The sequence below is a fragment of the Xiphophorus maculatus genome, chromosome 9, assembly GCF_002775205.1.
Source record: "Xiphophorus maculatus strain JP 163 A chromosome 9, X_maculatus-5.0-male, whole genome shotgun sequence".
Taxonomy (NCBI): domain Eukaryota; kingdom Metazoa; phylum Chordata; class Actinopteri; order Cyprinodontiformes; family Poeciliidae; genus Xiphophorus; species Xiphophorus maculatus.
The window spans coordinates 5,763,594-5,781,691 of NC_036451.1; the positions used below are offsets into that span (position 1 = coordinate 5,763,594).

General features: G+C 39.0%; 1 protein-coding gene across 1 annotated transcript in view; it reads left to right on the forward strand.

The window, feature by feature from the left end:
* The window catches only part of ano8 (anoctamin 8), a 40,828-nt gene extending 24,238 nt beyond the window's left edge, over positions 1-16,590 (forward strand). Inside the window, exons 4-19 of the mRNA XM_023340238.1 lie at positions 3,207-3,345; positions 3,659-3,755; positions 3,857-3,973; positions 4,422-4,549; positions 4,643-4,804; positions 4,888-5,040; positions 5,981-6,107; positions 6,186-6,241; positions 6,319-6,393; positions 9,307-9,554; positions 10,594-10,753; positions 10,826-11,212; positions 13,139-13,330; positions 13,472-13,603; positions 14,416-14,526; positions 14,792-16,590. Coding sequence (XP_023196006.1) covers positions 3,207-3,345; positions 3,659-3,755; positions 3,857-3,973; positions 4,422-4,549; positions 4,643-4,804; positions 4,888-5,040; positions 5,981-6,107; positions 6,186-6,241; positions 6,319-6,393; positions 9,307-9,554; positions 10,594-10,753; positions 10,826-11,212; positions 13,139-13,330; positions 13,472-13,603; positions 14,416-14,526; positions 14,792-15,547 — 3,040 coding nt within the window. The 3' untranslated portion in view covers positions 15,548-16,590. The remainder of the gene's footprint in view (positions 1-3,206; positions 3,346-3,658; positions 3,756-3,856; positions 3,974-4,421; positions 4,550-4,642; positions 4,805-4,887; positions 5,041-5,980; positions 6,108-6,185; positions 6,242-6,318; positions 6,394-9,306; positions 9,555-10,593; positions 10,754-10,825; positions 11,213-13,138; positions 13,331-13,471; positions 13,604-14,415; positions 14,527-14,791) is intronic.
* The last annotated feature ends 1,508 nt before the right edge of the window (positions 16,591-18,098 follow it).

Below are 18,098 nucleotides of genomic sequence, written 5' to 3' on the forward strand. Positions count from 1 at the left end.
GCTCTAAAGGCTGTTCAGCTGTGACTATGAATTAATCATTAATTCACATTCTGCAGAACTTACACAAGAAACTACTCATCTAACTTTCCTCCATAACAAAATTAATATCAAACAAAACTATGCACAAATGGCTTATGAATAATGCTACATATGACGTCTGTCTGCAGAAGCTCTAGATGCAGTTATTGTAGACAATTGCTGAAACTTCCTTTTTAATGGCTTCACATTGAGCTGCTGTTACAGTTGGCACAGCAGTGTTTAGAGTTTCATTAGTGAAACTGCCAAGATGTTTGGTGCATTCAACTGCTTCTGGCTGCAGCTTTAATTCAAGTCCTGTAAAGTGGTTTGAACTGTATTTACACTGATTGTGCTTCATACTGCAGAGTCTCATTTTTCCTGTTTCCAGGAAAGTGGTGGAAGAATCCTGAGCCAGTTTTATCTAGGCTTTATTTGTTTAGATGGCAGCTCTTTGAGGCCTCTCCTCTCTTGATAGCTGAGGGTTTTACTTTAAAAATAACCTAAGAGTGGAAAACTGCCTTGGTTGAGGATTATGCTGACATATGCTTTGAGTGGGGTTAAACTGTGGCAGGAACTGCATCTTCTGATTGGTTCAGTGTTTGCACGCCAACAGAATAACGACCCTGTTTCAGGTTTTAACGGTCAACAGAGATTTGCAGCAAAAATAAGCTACTGGTTTATTAACCAGTCTTGCTTTTAAATTTAACTAATGTACTCCTCAAGGAATTGGGTCAGGAGGTCAAACATCCTGCAAAGGTCATTTTACTTTTTAAATAGCAACACTGAGGAACAGCCAAAGATCCAAATACAGACTGTTGATGGATGGATGGATGGATGAATAGTTAAATAGACGGTTGGATGATGGATGGATTGATATTTTGATAGTTGAATGGATAGATGGATGGATGGATGGTATAGAGGTATCAATAATATTGAACAATGTCAGGATTTAAATTGTTGCTAATGTTGCTCTTCAGGGTTTTTATTATTTTACGTTTTACAAAATAATCCTTTAATTGAAAACATTAACATTAATTTAAAACACGTCTTCTTCCTCCTTCTCTGTGACTTCTTACTACAGAAAAATCCTGTTCCCCTTCCCTGACGCAGCATTTATTACCCATTCCTCTGCTCTGACTGTGCATTTTACAGCATGCTGTCCAGTTCTGCTGAGATTTATTACTACACATTTTATGTCTGATAGGCATTTGTTAAATTAGCATACGCTTTAGCAGCAACGGCCTCCTCAGCAGAGTTCTGCTCCTTTACAAGGTTACCTTTGTGCACAATTTTCCTTTAACTCAATCCAGGTCTATCTGCACCAGAGGACAGAAGGTAAAATGTCTAATTGAAATGATAAGAGAGCATCTAATTTAGTTTCCTGGCTATACCTGGTGCTTTAAGTTCTGAATGAACCTTAAAGTGTACTAAACATTTAGTTTAAGTAGATAGAGCCATTTTATTGCGATAGATAAGCTAAGTTCGCAGCATTCTGCAGTGATACAGCAGCTTGCACCTTACATTTTCATTGCCATCCGTCATGGCGCTGTCTGTACTTTATTGTACCGCCCCTGCAACTACATGCAGTTGCATGATAGATGGATGTTACAAGCCCACCTAAGCTGTACTCCCACTTGCTTGCATAAAGAATAAATATATATATATACAGAGGAGAGCAATGGAAGCTGAAAACCTCCAGGGGAAAAGAGGGAGAGTCATGATTTATTAGCAGTGCAATTTCATCTCAACGCCTTTAGGAAGGACATAAAGAAGGGATGCAAGAGGTATGGAAAGCAAACAAGAGGTTAACACTCTGATAGAAGTTTGAAAACTCGACTGAGAGGAAAGCAGATAGAAAATGTGCATGAATAGAAAAAAATGAGGAGCTGGGGCTTAGATCAAGGGGTTTAGAGAAAGAAGTAATCTCTGTTGGTTTTGCATTGTCCCTATTGTCACTGTTTCCACTTGACTTATTGAAAGGATTTAATGATATAACTAAAATTTACATATAAATCTGAATGAATACAGGAGTGTGCAAAACCATTACTCATGTTTGATGACAACAGAATTCAGCCATCTCAATTATTTTTGCTTTTGACTGTCCCACTAGAGAGAAACTACAACACCACGACATGCAGAATCTGCCAGAACAAGGATAATCTCAGTAGAAGATCTTGTCTAAAGATCTTCTAGGTTGAATAAAGAATGCAGTATTCTGTCATTTTTAATCTCTGTTTAACTGTGGTGAGATTATGCTGGCTTGTTACCAGAGAGCCTACATATCTAGTCCTTAGAAAATATTTTTGGTCTAATTTCTGGTGCAAATATATTAGTACACTTGAAATAAGACAGAACAAGCTTACAAATAACTTTTCAAAGAGCTATACGTGCTTGTGTTAAGTCGGTAATTCCTTAATATCGATTTAAAAAGTGCTGTTTTTTTTTGGCATGATAAGAATTTTGATTTATTGTTGTCACGATACATTTCAAAGTAAAACAAAATCTGACTAAAATGTTATTTTTATTATTTTCTCCCATTTTCCCATGAGAGCATAAAAAAATCAACAAATTCAAAAATAAAGTTTAAATAAAGTCTCCATGTGTAGATTAGTGATGCAAATCACATTTCTTTAAATAAGTGGCATCCTGAAGATGCTTACTTTAAATAGGAATGTTTTTCAAGAACAGTATTTATGCTTGTGGAGTTATGAAGGTACATAAAAATAAGTAATTAATTCTAATTGTTATTGCTTTCACAATAATACTACAATATAAAGTGATAAAATCCTAAATCCATATTGCCCATATTGTTCAGGATGATATTTGATGCTATGGATGGAGTCTTAGTGTAACATGTAAGGGGTTCTTGGTGAAAAATAATGAATTTTTAACAGCATTTTGTTGGTCAAATTTGACCTAAAATAGCTGAAATAGTTTTTTTCTGAAAAGAAGGAAACACTCCTGCTTTGCTGTTACTATGAGATCACTCGTAGTATTGCTCCCTCCGCCTACATGTTTTGTTGCAACAGAATGCAAAATCTCGAGGGTCATTTCAGTGTGTAAGTTCTGGGATGTGCAGGCAATCAGTAACAAAAGGAGATTTAACCAGAGCAGATTGAGATGAAAATGACGATTCACAGATCTGAAACAAAAAGTGAGGGAATAAAACTGCATTCATGTTGTTGCAGTTTGCTGCGAGGTGCAGAGGAGATGGGCCTGAGGAAAGGGGTGAAGCCGGAGTTTGGTGGAGGAGCACGGAGCTTCTCCTGCGAAGAGGACTACATCTACGAGAACATTGAGAGTGAGCTGTGCTTCTTCACCTCACAGGTCAGTCTGCACCCCTCTCTCTTTCTCTCTCTCTCTCACTCTTTTTCACACACACACACACACACACACACACACACACACACACACACACACACACACACACACACACACACACACACACACACACACACACACACACACCCCTACACACCAATGTTACCAACAAGGTTCTATCAATCTAACCTGCCAAGAGGGGACTTCTGTTTCTGTTTTTTTGAAAAAGCAAAAACCCAATATAAAATACATTTTTAAGTTCTGTTATGCACATGTGTGAAGGGAGTTCATGCATTCATGTGTGTCTCTCTTGTTGCAGGAAAGACAAACCATCATCAAATACTGGCTGGACAATCTACGTGCCAAGCAGGGCGAGGTTCTTCATAATATCAGCTTCCTGGAGGGCCAGCCAATCCGTAAGCTGAAGCTGTTAGTGGGTTTAGGGTTATTTGATTGTTTTTTTTCTTTGGTTTGTGTTTGTTGCTGTCTCTAACGGTCTGTAACCGCCTCTCTGCAGTCCCAGAGCTGAGAGCCAGAGGAGTGATCCAGCAGGTGTTTCCTCTCCATGAGCAGAGGATCCTCAACCATCTGATGAAATCCTGGGTCCAGGCGGTCTGCGAGAAGCAGCCGCTAGGTCAGCAGGTCCACATATCCAACCATACATACAACCATCCAACCAACCATACATTCATACATACAAACATCCATCCATCCATCCATCCATCAATCCAACCAACCATAAATCCATACATACAAACATACATCTGTCCACATACACCTTTTATCCATTTTTTGTCCATCTGTTCATCCATCCATCCATGGATGTATGCAATTATCCATTTATCTATCCATCCCTCCGTCCTTCCGTCTGTCCTTCCATCCGTCTATCTCCGTCCGTCCGTAGATTCATAGAATTATTCATTCATCCATCCAGGTATCTAAATAAATATTCCTCCATCCGTCCATCATTCACTCCATGAAAATGACTTTTGCTTAAAATCCTTAAATTAAAGCATTCAGAATAAGAAAATTATGAACCTTTAAGTTCATTTTTCAGCTTGTTCTTTTTATATTATTTACAGACGACATCTGTGACTACTTTGGGGTGAAGATAGCGATGTATTTCGCCTGGCTGGGTTTCTACACCACCTCCATGTTGTATCCTGCTGTGATCGGCTTTGTGCTGTGGATGCTCACAGAGTCGGATCAGGTGAGAACACAACATTTGGTGGCCTGAATTATTAACGGGAAGACACCGCCGCTTGCTTGCTGCCACAAACACGTGCCTGTTTGTGTATCCCAGACGAGCCGTGACATCTGCTGCGTGGTGTTTGCGCTGTTCAACGTGGTGTGGGCCACCCTGTTCCTGGAGCGGTGGAAGAGGAGGGGAGCCGAGCTGGCGTACAAATGGGGAACGCTGGACACGCCCTCCAAATCACTGGAGGAGCCGCGGCCTCAGTTTCGGGTGAGAGGAACTGGATTTTATTCCTCCCCGTTTCCACAGGGACTCCCTGCTGTTTTGAGTTGTTTAATACTCTTTGTGTGCAGGGAGTGAAGCGCTGCAGCCCCGTAACGGGATGTGAGGAGTTTTACTACCCGCCGTGGCGCAGGCGTGTGTTCAGGTGGCTGGTCAGCCTGCCCATCTGTATCCTGTGCCTCTGCTTTGTCTTCCTCGTCATGCTCATCTGCTTTGAGCTGCAGGTCAGGTTTTCTTTAGTTTGTTGCTCCTTTAAATGCAGTAGCTGCGTGCTAAGAATTTAAAATGTTTGGTAAGCTGCAGCTTTGTAGCTGAATTTGAAGATTGATATTGTAGTTCAGCAGTGGATGAAGTGTCAAATGTGCCAATGTTTTAGATATAAATTAAGGATTAACTAAAAATGTGGGAAAAGGAGAAAATAATTTACCTATAGCTATTTAAATATTTAATTAATCTCATAATTAACAGCGATGTTTATTAAATAAAATTATAAGTTGATATTGTTAAACTAATACTTTATTATTTCATGGCCAATTTCCCCTTCCGATAATTTAAATTGTCACTCTGGCTTATAAAATAATCTAAAATCTGACTGTTTAACCTGCAAAATACAAAATACAGCTCAATGAATTGTAATGTGAATGAATGAATCCAGTGCAAAACATGATACATTATATAGTTCACAGACATAATTATAATTATGACAATGTTTCTCTAGTAAAACAAATTTTTATTGATTGTTATATTTAGATTTTCTGAGAAACTAGGTTTTGGTTTATCATAAGCTGTATCTCATCAAATGCAAAATTAATAATTGCTGGAATTACAGGACTATTTGTAGTGAATCTGTATGAATTTCACTTTTTTAAATTAAATAAAATTAATTTATTGATATTATAATTTTTTGTGATGCATTTGTACATGTACCTCAAATCATCTTGACTGAAACTAAACTAGCCCTACCCTCTAACTTTGATAGCTTAGACTGAGAGGTGAAATGGATGAATGATTTAAAATAATTAAAATAATAAAAACTGTGTAATAATCAAACTTTTGTTTCAAAAAAGATAAATATATTATTATTGACACGTATATGTTTATATATGTTTATATAAATATGAATATGTTTAGTTATTTATCAAACAATTATGTCTTTTGTTGCAGGAGTTTGTGATGGGGATCAAGGAAATGCCACGCCTGGCTCGCTTTATTCCTACAATCATGCTTGCTATCACTGTGAGTGCATGTGACGAGGTGTACAGGAAAATCGCCTGCTGGCTCAACGACATGGGTGAGAGTCCAGCTTCTGGTCAACACAATACAATTAGCTCTATTGATGTTTAACACATTCTGCTCCTCCATTCTGTAGAAAACTACAGACTCCAGAGTGCCTATGAGAAAAATCTCATCATCAAAATGGTTCTTGTGAGTAAATTATCTGTCTAATTTTTCCATGTAGTATTTAATCAGTTGTTCTCACCTTTCTTTTGTTTTTCTTTCAGTTTCAGTTTGTAAATTCTTATCTCAGCCTTTTTTACATTGGATTCTACCTCAAAGACATGGAGCGTCTGAAGGAGGTAGGAAACGACTGTATATTTGCTTCAAGCATTACACAGGCTTACACAGTGTGTGCTAGCATCATTTTATCCCCTAAATGCTTTGCTGTGTCTGTCTCCTCGCATTGACATCCATGCCCATTCATCCACACATCCATCCATGTTTGTCTGTGTGCGGAAGATGCTGCTGGTGTTGTCTCTGTTACGAAGTCTGCAGCGGCAGGTCCGGGAAAATCTGCTGCCTTACGTCCTCTTCAAGATCCAGATGGTTGTGGTCTCAGTGCCCTGGTTCTTCAGGGCTTTGCTCAAGTCTAAAGTATGACTTCTGTTGACTCCTGGAGGGACTGAAGGTCCATTTTGTCTCACTCTGTCACCTCTGCTTTGTTCTGGTTTGTCTGTTGGTGCGGGGAAACTTTATTGCTAAAGATGCAACGATTTTAAATATGTGCCTACAGTTTTTGTGTCTTTTTACTGAAGATGGTAGACCCTTATCTCAGAGACCCCTTAAACCTACTGATAATCCATTCAACCTTCCTGTTATCTGATTAAAGGCTTGCTCTCTTGCAGCCTGAATGAACTGAGACATTGAGGATGTCTGAGGAAATCCATTTTCCTTTAAATAGCTTCTTGTTGCTTCTTTCTTCCTCTGAATTTATTTTAAACATCTTAAAACATCTGAAAATTGCTTCAGCTAAGCCCAAAATTATTCATACTCCTGACAGATCAAGGCTTACGGTATTATTTTAACATGTTTTGACTGAAAGTAGTTTTTAGATTTTTGAAAAGCATTGCCATTGTCATGACTTGATATCGTTGATGGCAAGGTCATAACTAAAGATAAACTTTCATGAGCACAAGGCAAAAATCTGTTCAGGCATTATAACTACAGCTAAAAAATTTTTTTTCTTTGATTACTGAGAAGGGTGTGAATAATTTGCAATTTTTTATTGAAATATAACAAAATAAATACTTTTTCCAAACTTTATACTCTTTTTGCAGTATTTTATTTTTTTAAGACAGGACCTGTCTCATTTCCTTCTACATCTAAACCTTCTAGAGGTGTGAATAATTTTGGGTTAACTGTAGCTTTGTTACTCAGTAACAGTGTCCACACTAAAGACATTTTGTGGCAAAGATTTCAGAGCTTCTGACGGGCTCATCAGCTCCAGCCAATATCTCAGTGTTGCTTTATGTTTTGGATGTTTTCCTGTATTCTTGTACTTGAAGCCTCTGTTTCTTTGTAGCTGCTGGAACAAAAGTCTACAAATTTGCCAGGATCGTTTCTTGCATCTTATAGCATCAAACCTTTTCGATCTTTCTTCTTTGAGGTCATTGTATGAAGATGTTTTCCACTTTTCCATATTTGTGACGGCCTTTAGTAAATTTGATCTTTCCTTTTTGTCATTTTTGTTTGCATTTTTGTTTATTTCTCTGCAACATCTGACAGTCTGCAGATCCTGTTGCTTCCTTAGTTGGATTGGTAATAGTTTTCCTTGTTCCTGTCTCTACAATCAACTTTATTCCAATATTTGTTGAGCTAAACTCATTAAGAAGTTTATGCCCAACAACTCGTAAGCAGAAAGTGAAATAAGCTGAAAATATAATTTATTGTGACTCTAAAATTAAACAGAAAACTTCTTAGTAAAAACAATATACGTGAAAATCTTTAGTCAGCTCTTTTGTTAAACTCTGTTTGTGACTGGCTGGTGTTTGCTCTGGCTGTTTCAGCTGGTATCAACAGAAGGACAAAAGCTCCTTTCCTCAGTTTCCTAGAAACTGGATGTGACATTGTATCCAAGTCCTGTCAAGAATTTATTGAGGCTTAATTTGCTTTAGTCTGCTGTCCTTTGCACTTGCCCTAACAATGTTACCATACATACAGTGTGAGCCTTTATTTATGTAAGCATTTCTGTTTACATATATATTGCAGAATGAGTAAAACAATTCCGGTAATACTGGGCAGTTTAGTGCAGTTTTAGCAGTATTTTTGCAAGATTTACCAGTCTTTTACCAGTATTTGTATGTGGATCCCTTGTGGTTTATATGACCAATGGAGCCTGTTTCATTCCCAGAGATTTAATGCAATTTAGATTTTTATACATATTTCAAACAAAACCTTTTGTAACTTGTGGATTATCTGTTTTTCAGACAACTTCTGACTAGGGGTGGGCATTTATGGTATCATTTATCAATTGTAAAAAAGTTCTTATTGTTTTAAATTCTGACTTTCTTCATAAATTTTAATTAATGTTGAACGAAACCTCATCAAAATGACAGTATTATCTGAAATATTAGTTTTACAATTTCCTCCATTGTCTGGAGAAAATTGTAACGGTATCAACAAATATCTTTACATTACATCATTCACCATGTCTTCAATTTAGTGAAATAAATTAAATAAATGCATTCACAGCTATATTGTAAGTAATAATTTGGTTATCATCTTTCTTTAAAATCATTATCAAAATTGTACCACAAAATATTGTGATAATATTCTAAGTCCATATCTCCCACCCCTCTCACCTTGGTGGGCCCTGTAGTGGCCCTCCATGTAAATAATACTTAATCTTGGATACATTTTTGTTTTACTTCTTGAGGTTTTATTGCTCAGATTAGGAAACAAACATTATCTGAAACAAATAAGTTGCAACTACAAAGGTTTTATTTTGCAAAAATTAAAACATCAGACAAGTTTCTTGTTTTCTGACCAGTTTAAGTGCTTAATTAAACACAAAAAATTAATGGCATTCAAAAAAATGTTCTACTTGCTATGGTTTGTCTTTTGATTGATTTTAGATTTGGTGAATTTTCCTAATGGTGGTATCCTGTTCTTTCTTCTAAAGCTCTTGCCTTTATCTGACACCTTGAATACTCCTTTTGTTTTCTGCTTTCCTCTCTTGGTAAAAAAACAAAAGTTTTCCCTCTTCTTGCCAGATGTTGGCCACTCTGCTCATCATCCGCCAATTCCTTCAGAACGTGAAGGAGGTTCTGCAGCCTTACCTGTACGAGCGCCATAAGCTGGGGGAGCTGTCAATGAGAGCCGTGTGGGACCTGGTGTTCTCCGTGTTGCTCAAATACGCCCGGCTGGCGGCCGGGAAGGTCCAGGCCTTGCCAACGGACCCGACCGTGCCTGGACCCGGACTGAGGGGCACGAGACCTGGAGTGGGGAATACAGAACGAAGGTCAGCTCCATCAAAATTAGCTTTTAGATCAAGCGGGTCCAAACCATTTGTCATACGGGTTAAAATTGTCAAGTCAAAAGGTATTGAGGGCCAAAAGAATTTTCATATTTTCTAATAAGAACTTATACTATAATACCTTAATTGAATAAATTAAGTAGTCAGATTTTCTTTTGTGGACAAGATATGTGTAAACTATCGTAGAGCTAAAACTTAAGAAGGGTTTTGCAGATTTGTCTTGCAAAATCTGCAAAACAAATTCAGACATATATTAAAATAAATATATGTAATAGCAAAAACGTAGTTACTTCAGAGGAATAAAAGCAGGATTTAGGATTTAGGTAACTGCATAGATTTCGGCCTTACAAAAGAAGGCAAAAAGTATGGTTATGTAAAGATGAATATTTTATATTTTAAATGGGATGTGTTAGGGGAAATTCATAATTTGCTAATTTTTGTACTCCCATTAATGTCTCAGCTGCTTCTAAAAACAGCTCAAGTACTAAAAGAAACATCCAACCGAGTTTTGGGAATACATTTGTATTTTTTGGTGTCTAGAAAGTGAGCCAGAATGTATAATCACAAATCATCTAGCAACCCCAGTAAAGCAAGTGTTTTGTTGTTGACTTACCATCCAGAAACTACTTGCTACATTCATGCTGGTTGTGCAGGAGGCTCTACTTCTGCTTTTTAAAGATGTCCAGTGGTACAATTGTGCATCCATTTGCAGCCATTTTCACATGTGAGTGTAAATGAACATGTTTTTAAATTTATATTATTCCTGAATTGCAGCCAGGGGTCGTAAATGGCCCTCATGCCACACTTTGGACCCTCATGTTTCAAATGAAACGATACTGTGCAGATGAGTAACTGACACTAATCATTTACTCTCACATCTGCTCGGGTTCACTCCATTTTCCTCCACCATTGTGCCGCTTGCTGTTATGATTCATTCCTGTCAGACGTTTAGAGAATAGCTCCAGCGAGCTGCTTACACTCTCAGCTTGCCCGACAATGTAACCGCTCATTTAACTCCTCGCAGGGAGAAGAAGTGTTTGAACGGCGGCTGTGGAGTGCCTGATGAGGAGGAGGGAGGAGAGCGGGACGAGGCTGATAGCGGGAGGTTCAGCGAAGGAGAGACGGAGGAGGAGAACGTGATAGACTGTGGCCTGAAGCTGAGGAAAGTCAGCTTTATAGAGAAGGTAGAGAGTGGAGTGTCAAATGAACTTTAACTTGTTCTGAGAGTAAAAATAACAACAGCTGCTGTGTTGAAGGTGGACAGAAGGCCGGCCTGTGGTGGAGCCCCCATGGAAAACAGCTTCCTGGAGGAAGGGAGCCCCACCATGGTGGAGAAAGGAATGGACCCGGCCTCTGTGTTTGAAATGTGCGATGACGACGACGATAATGGAATCCATGATGTGAAGGACTCGGGAGGGGGTGGCGCCGAGGGGCTCAGTGCTGCCGCTGCAGCCGTTGGAGGCAGCGCCGCCTTGCCGTCTGCCTCAGACGGCGCCGCGTCACTGCGTCACAGAAGAAGAGGCCAGAGCGTAGAGAGGACAGAGCCTAAAACCAAACGGGAGTCATGGATGGATCCTCCGGAGGAGACGGAGAGCATAACGCTAACTCAGGCTGAGATGGAGAGCTGCATGCAGACCTACGCTGTAAGAACGCACAGCTGTCAAACTGAGCCTCATTTTGGGCCATATGAGATTATGAATCTCATACCCGTTGTGGCAGAAAGTATTGCTAAAACCTATTAACAAACTGTTAAAATATTAATAAATAGCTGTCTCTGCTTTTGAATTTTTTTTCACACCATACAGGTAAAAGCTGCTTTGATTTGATTGATAAAATAATATTTAAGTCCTGTTATCTTGACGGTTCTATTTATGCATCGTTAGAGTTTAGAGGGCCACATAAAATGTTATGGTGGGCCGGATTTGGCCCCCTGGCCTTGAGTTTGACACATGTGCTGTAGAGGTTCAGGTCCTGCAGTAACAACCAGAAATCTGTCAGAGTGTCAGGCAGTCTGCCAGCAACACCATTATGTTACGCTACTGTTATTGTTTATTTACTGCAGTTCATCTTCCATCATTACAAGATTAACTGGATGGGAATCAGAATTTAGCTGTGGTGTGAATTAATTAGTTTTTCACTCAACAAAGGGAAATTTATCGTTCAAGTCAAGCTTGGTTAGCAAACAAAACCATAAACAATGAAGTATAAATGGATCTTTAAAGGTACAGTATATAATTTGTACAAAAATATGTTTTTTTACATATTTGTTAAAACTGTCAGCATGTTGTGACAGTTTAATGAGAGACAGATAATCTGTGAAAAGTTTCAGCTCCTCCACCTCCTCCCAGTGCTGATATCTGAAGAAATACATCAAACAACCAATCAGAGCCAGAAGGAGGTTCTTAGTGCTGCCAATCACCATCCTGCATGTGCTGCTCAGTGTGCTAATGGCAGAGAAGCAACTTACTGTTACAACTGTTTATTTGTTCTCATTGGTGGCCATGCTAACTAGTCTTAGCATTCCTGTCAGTCTCTGTGGTGGTGTATCAGCTGTAGTATAGCAGGTGTGAGCATTGCATACATGAGAGTGATTGACAATGCTAAGATCCTCCTCCTGGCTCTGATTGGTTGTTCCTGATGAAGCGTTGTATTTTTGTAGATCACCACAAAATTATAGAAGGCAGAGAAGCTTGATTTTTTTCACAGATTATCTGTCTCATCGTGACAGTTTCAACAAATATGTTAAAAAGCACTTGTTATAAAAGTTACATATTGCAGCTTCAATAAAGAGAAAACATGATAAAAGTCAAATTATGTAAAGATGTTAAAAATATATTATAGCTCCATGAAACATTTGATCTCAGTAACTCCAGGTCACAAGTTTCACTTGTCCTGTAACTTTTGCTCTACCACACCTGAATCGGGTCAGACTACTCTCTCGGCATGTCGGCAAGTTTTGCAAAAACCTGGTCATTAACTGTTCATTTGAATCAGGTGTGTTAGCGTTGGATGTGAAAACCTCTTTATGAACACACGTCTGACTGGTACGCCTCCTTCTGGCTGATAAAAGTATGGTTCTCAAAATATTAGTGCAACATGCTAGATTTCTTTTGTGGGAGAGCAGTGTGTTAATAATGCAGTTTTTACTTTGGTTTGTTATTTATTTTAGATGTCTTAAAGGGACAGTGCACATTAAACAACATGTGTTTCAGTCCATCATGCAATTATGTCTGATTTAGTCATCTAGGTTCAGTTTCGTCTGCCGTCTCTGTCAGACTGAAGGTATTGAACAAGATTAAAAATATTAAATGATTGTTAATTTAACAGATTATGTGATTGTGTGTCAGATTTGGTGTCAACTTTGTCGATCAATTCAAACAGAAAAAAAAATCCTGTTTGGCTCCTAAAACAACACTTTTACACTTTCACTCATTATACATTCATATATTATACAATCATATTTTAGCTGCACAGACAATTCATCAATATCACTAAATATTCAGAACTTTGTCACCAAGAACTTTATCTATATAGCAAATAAAGAGATTAATGTCTCACCTGTTTTTTAGGACACCTTCCAGGACTACCAGGAGATGTTTGTCCAGTTTGGCTACGTGGTTCTCTTCTCCTCTGCCTTTCCTCTGGCGGCCATGTGTGCGCTCATCAACAACATCATTGAGATCCGCAGCGATGCCTTTAAGCTGTGCACCGGGCTGCAGAGGCCGTTCGGACTCCGAGTGGAGAGCATTGGCCAGTGGCAGGTGAGGCTCATACAGTCCAGAGCTAAAGTATGACAGTATTTATTTAACTTGCAAATTGCATAAATTTTTTTATAAAAGTAAAAAATTTTGCAAACAGAAACAACAGAGCTGACTGAGTTTTTTAAAATTATTTCTTCTCAGACGGCAATGGAAGCCATGGGCCTGATTGCCATCATAGTGAACTGTTACCTGATTGGTCAGTGCGGTCAGCTGCAGCGGCTCTTCCCGTGGCTCAGTCCGGAGATGGCCATCATCTCTATTGTCATCCTGGAGGTACCAAAGAGCAAACAGCGTTTAAATCACCCAGTCAAATAATACTTTTTTTATAAATACACAGAAAATGTACACATTCCTAATTAAGACTTTAAAATGTGCACAACATTTTAAAATTATTTTATGCAGTTGTTCCCAAAGGTGTGGTTGAAACCCTATTGTGGGTGGTGAAAGGTCAAGTCTTGATATGATTCTAATAATTATGTTTCAAAAATATTGCTAAAATAACTCAAAATAATTTTTGTACAAAACTATTTTTAATGCATTTTTCTGGATGTTTCTTCATTTAACTAAATCACACTCCCACTTTAAAAGATGCTATTGATCCCTGTTGACAGTGATTATAGGGAAGGACTAATCAATGCTCTACAGTGTTATACCCTAATATAATAAATCATTTCTACCAATATATCTTCCTAAATGTCCATATTACACCTTATTTGGTGTTTTTATATATAATAAAATTTAAAAAAAAGTAAAATCTCATTACTTTTCGGACATAATATAATGAAATTGCTCTTATAAATTCTATATTCCTAAGCTGCTGCTCCAGTCAGTATTCTTTAGTTTTAGCTCGGTCAGCTCTGCACGCTGTGGCTGCTTGTATCTGAAAGACAAGAACAGCTTGCAGCTCTGTCCTGGCCTGATTAGGAAGTCAGGCGTAACCAGGAGGACAGTTCACAGCCCACAGGTTTTGGTGCAGAAATTACCTGAAGTAAATGTTATGTTGAGGCTTTATCATCCTTTCTAATATCTAATTCAAACATGGTTCATTAACTGCAGGAATCTCCTTCTAAATGTGTTTCTTTCAGCACTTTGCGATCCTCCTGAAGTACATCATCCATGTGGCCATTCCTGACATTCCTACATGGGTCATGGAGGAGATGGCGAAACTGGATTACCAGCGAAGGGAGGCTTTTAAGGTAAAGGAGGAAGCAATTTGTTGGGGTTTTTGAGGTCCATCTAGCATCTTCACTCCAGTACTTTGGTATTATGTGGAGGGAAAATGTTTATTTTACACCTGATTTATTTTAAATTTTGAAAGTGAAAAGGTTTACAGCTGGACATAGAAAGAAAAACTTCAGACGTCTTCCTGCAGTGAGGGGATTTGTAATATGAGCAGAGCGTTAGTTAGTGCTGATCCTAGTAAACACCTAATGTGATTTTTATTTTTTCTCTTCTTTGCAGAAGCATGAGCGGCAGGCGCAGCAGCATTACCAGCAGTTGCAAAGGAGGAAGAGGGAGGAAGAGGAGAGGCAAAGGCAGGCAGAGCATATGGCGCGCAGGGAGAGGGAGCGGGATGACAGCAAAGGTGACCCGTCTGGGGATCACCACCATGACAAAATTCACGGGAGCAAATCTCGCTCTGGAGGCAGTGGAGGAGGCGGGGCCAGCGGTTCTGACAAACCCAAGAGGCCCAGCTCCCTGCTGGGCAACAACAACGTGATGAAGCTGAAGCAGATCATCCCACTGCAGAGTAAGTTCTCCTCCAGCGGCGCGCGTTCCCCGCAGTCGCCCACCGGCAGCGAGCCAAAACTCCCCGGGTTCCTCAGCTTCAAGTTCCTCAAGTCACCCGAGAACAAGAAGGAAGGAGCCGCCGCTGCTGCCGCTGCCGCCGCATCTGCTGCAGCCAGCACCAACACAGCCGCAGCATCATCATCATCATCCTCATCATCATCCTCATCAAGTAGCAGCTCTCAGGAGCGTTCTCAGTCACCCAGTAAGGCCTTCAACCCTGGAAAACTGTTTAACTTTGGGAAATCCGAAGGGGGAGCGTGTGTGAACGGGGCTCCGCCGCCCAGACCCGGAGACGGAATGTCGTCGGAAAGACAAGCCTCCCGCTCTGACTTGAACGGTGTTCCCGATGAGATCCCTTCTCCTCCGGGGGAGGGATCTGAGAACGGACATGCTGCAGATTTGGACCTGGCCAGTTCAAAAATCTAGCAGCTCTGGAAGAGGAAAACTACATATCAGCCGGAGTTGATGTGCTTTACTGTGAGAAAAGGCCCGAAAAGTTCCTGTTTGTGCAGAGGGAAGCAAACAGGAAAAGATGAATCCGACGGAAGATGACTGTTGTTCCGGTCAGGTTTCTTGCAGAGAGACAAAAATAATCTGGCTTTGTACGACAGACACAAGTCCTTCTGTCATGACCGACTAAATCACACTCACTCAAATTCTTCCTTGTCTGCAATACGTAAAGAAATGCATGAGCTGCATTTCGACTATTTTAAGCCTTTAAAGCAGAGAGCTATGTTTCCTGATTTCCTTTAGTCAGAAATTGTAAGCATCTTGGTGGCCTCACGCGGAAAAAAATAAACAAATAAAAAGCCAGTTGTGAAAGGATAGGGGTTAAAAACAAACATGGAAAGATTTCCAGACTTCATCCTTCCCAACACAAGTAGATATTTTATCTTTCTTTTTTTTATTGTGATTAATTTTTGGGCCCTTCTCTTTTGTAATGAAGCAGATAAATAGAAAAGCAATATCAGTCAGTGTTTTAATGATTCTCAGCAGTCACAGCATAAATCACCAGCTTTATTTTGAAAGCAGCGGTGATGTCTGAGCGTTCAGTTTCCTTCCCTTTCTGTAACAGATTAAAAAAATCACAAAGTAAAGAGCTTAGTAATTCAAATCACCTGTACCGACATTTTCCCCAGGAGAAATTTAGAGGCAGCGGCTGAAGGTGATGTTTGGGAAAGTGGAGCATGGATGATGCCTGTAGTGAGCCGGGTAAACACAGATGGCGCTCCGTTTCACACACTCCAATCTGACTGGAGTGTGTGAGGAGGTAAAGAGAAGAAAGTTGCACTAAACCCCAACGAGAAGCTTGATTCCAGCCTGATTCATTACATTACAGTATGTTACACAAAATCTTTTTGTTTTTAGTATCCACTGCTCCCTCCACACTTATTCTCTCTTGATGTGATGAAGCTTTGAAATGAATTAATCTTTCCCTAAAGCTGAATGATCCCACAGTAAAAGCTATAGAAAAAAGACTAATCTTAGATATCTCCTATGAAGAAGAAAACGTTTTGATCTCCTCAGCGCCCCCTGCAGGCTTTCAGTAGCACTTAGCTCGTCTTCTGACACGTCCAGTTCCCTGCAGAAATCACAAAATGTTTGTTGTATTTTAATGTTCATGACACAATCTATCAAAGTTCACAAGGCTATTAGATGTAAAACGGACCCACAGCATCACAGATCCTCCACTGTATCTAATAGTATTCATTCTTTGTTTCAAGAACTAGAATGTTTGCTGCCAAAAAGGCTAAAAAGACAGGAAAAGTATTTTTTCCTCCATAATTTCTGTTCTTAGACTTGATGATCGTAAGATGCAGTTTACTAAATGAGCTTTGGAGATTTTTGTTTAAAATTTTGCCTTCATTACCTTTGTCGTCTCTTTGAACAGTGGCAAGATTAACTTGGATCCTCCACCTGCCCCTATAACTAAGAGGGAAAAGATCTTTGTGTCACACCATATTAATACCCCAGGGAAACAAAAGTCCAAAACCAAAAACATTAAAAACTACAAAGTAGAAATCATTCATATTTTATTACTGATGTCTATCAGTGAGATTTTAGTATTTTTCTCAGTAAACTACTGGAATAAAAGATAAATTATTTTTATTTTAAGGCTTTTTTTACACTTTGTCAATAAGTGTGGAGGGAGATGTTTTATTTTATCTCTGCTCTTAGCAGTTCTGATTGTTAAACACTGACCATACATTTTGTTTTTACAGTACAGTACCAGTTTTTTCCATTCACTTTATTACTTGCATCTTTTACAATTTTTTCAACTACATGTAGTATTTTTCAGGTTGATTTTTAATTTGAGATGTATAGTATTCTACAATAGATTTAGACACTAAAGAGAGAAAGGAGAAAATTGTTAAAACAAAAAAGTAAAGATGTATTCCCTGATCTTGTTGGAGTGTTATGCCTCAGTTGCCATTTTATTTTCTTTACAGAACCCTAAAATTTGAAAACAGGCTTTTAAGAAAGCTTTTGCAAACTACTCTATTATCATTTATATAATCTGCTCAGTTAACTTTATGTAAACTCATCATTATACAAAAAGTAAGTCATTATGTCATGATTTTCAGAAGGTGGTGCAAGCTTATAAAAATAAACATTTACCCATAAAACCATTCTGAGGGCATCAGGATGCAGCAGCAGCACAGGTTTAGAGGGAAATGCTTGGTGGAGTCATTACACTGTAAAACACACATTTTACATGTTTCAGATGCCACTGAACTGTCCTGTGGGTTAACAGATGGAAACATTAACTATGCATTTACACACTTTCACCTCCAACAAGCACTTTGGCAATAACACTGAGCGGAAGCAGATACTGTAGATCGACATTGAGCAGCACATCTATATCCGCCTTTCTTCAGTTCTCTTTTTTTAATTTATTTATGGAGAATCTTCACTGAACCTGTTGAAATAATGTCTTTTATTGTTGCCTCTGCCTTGTCAGACCAGTTTGAAATGA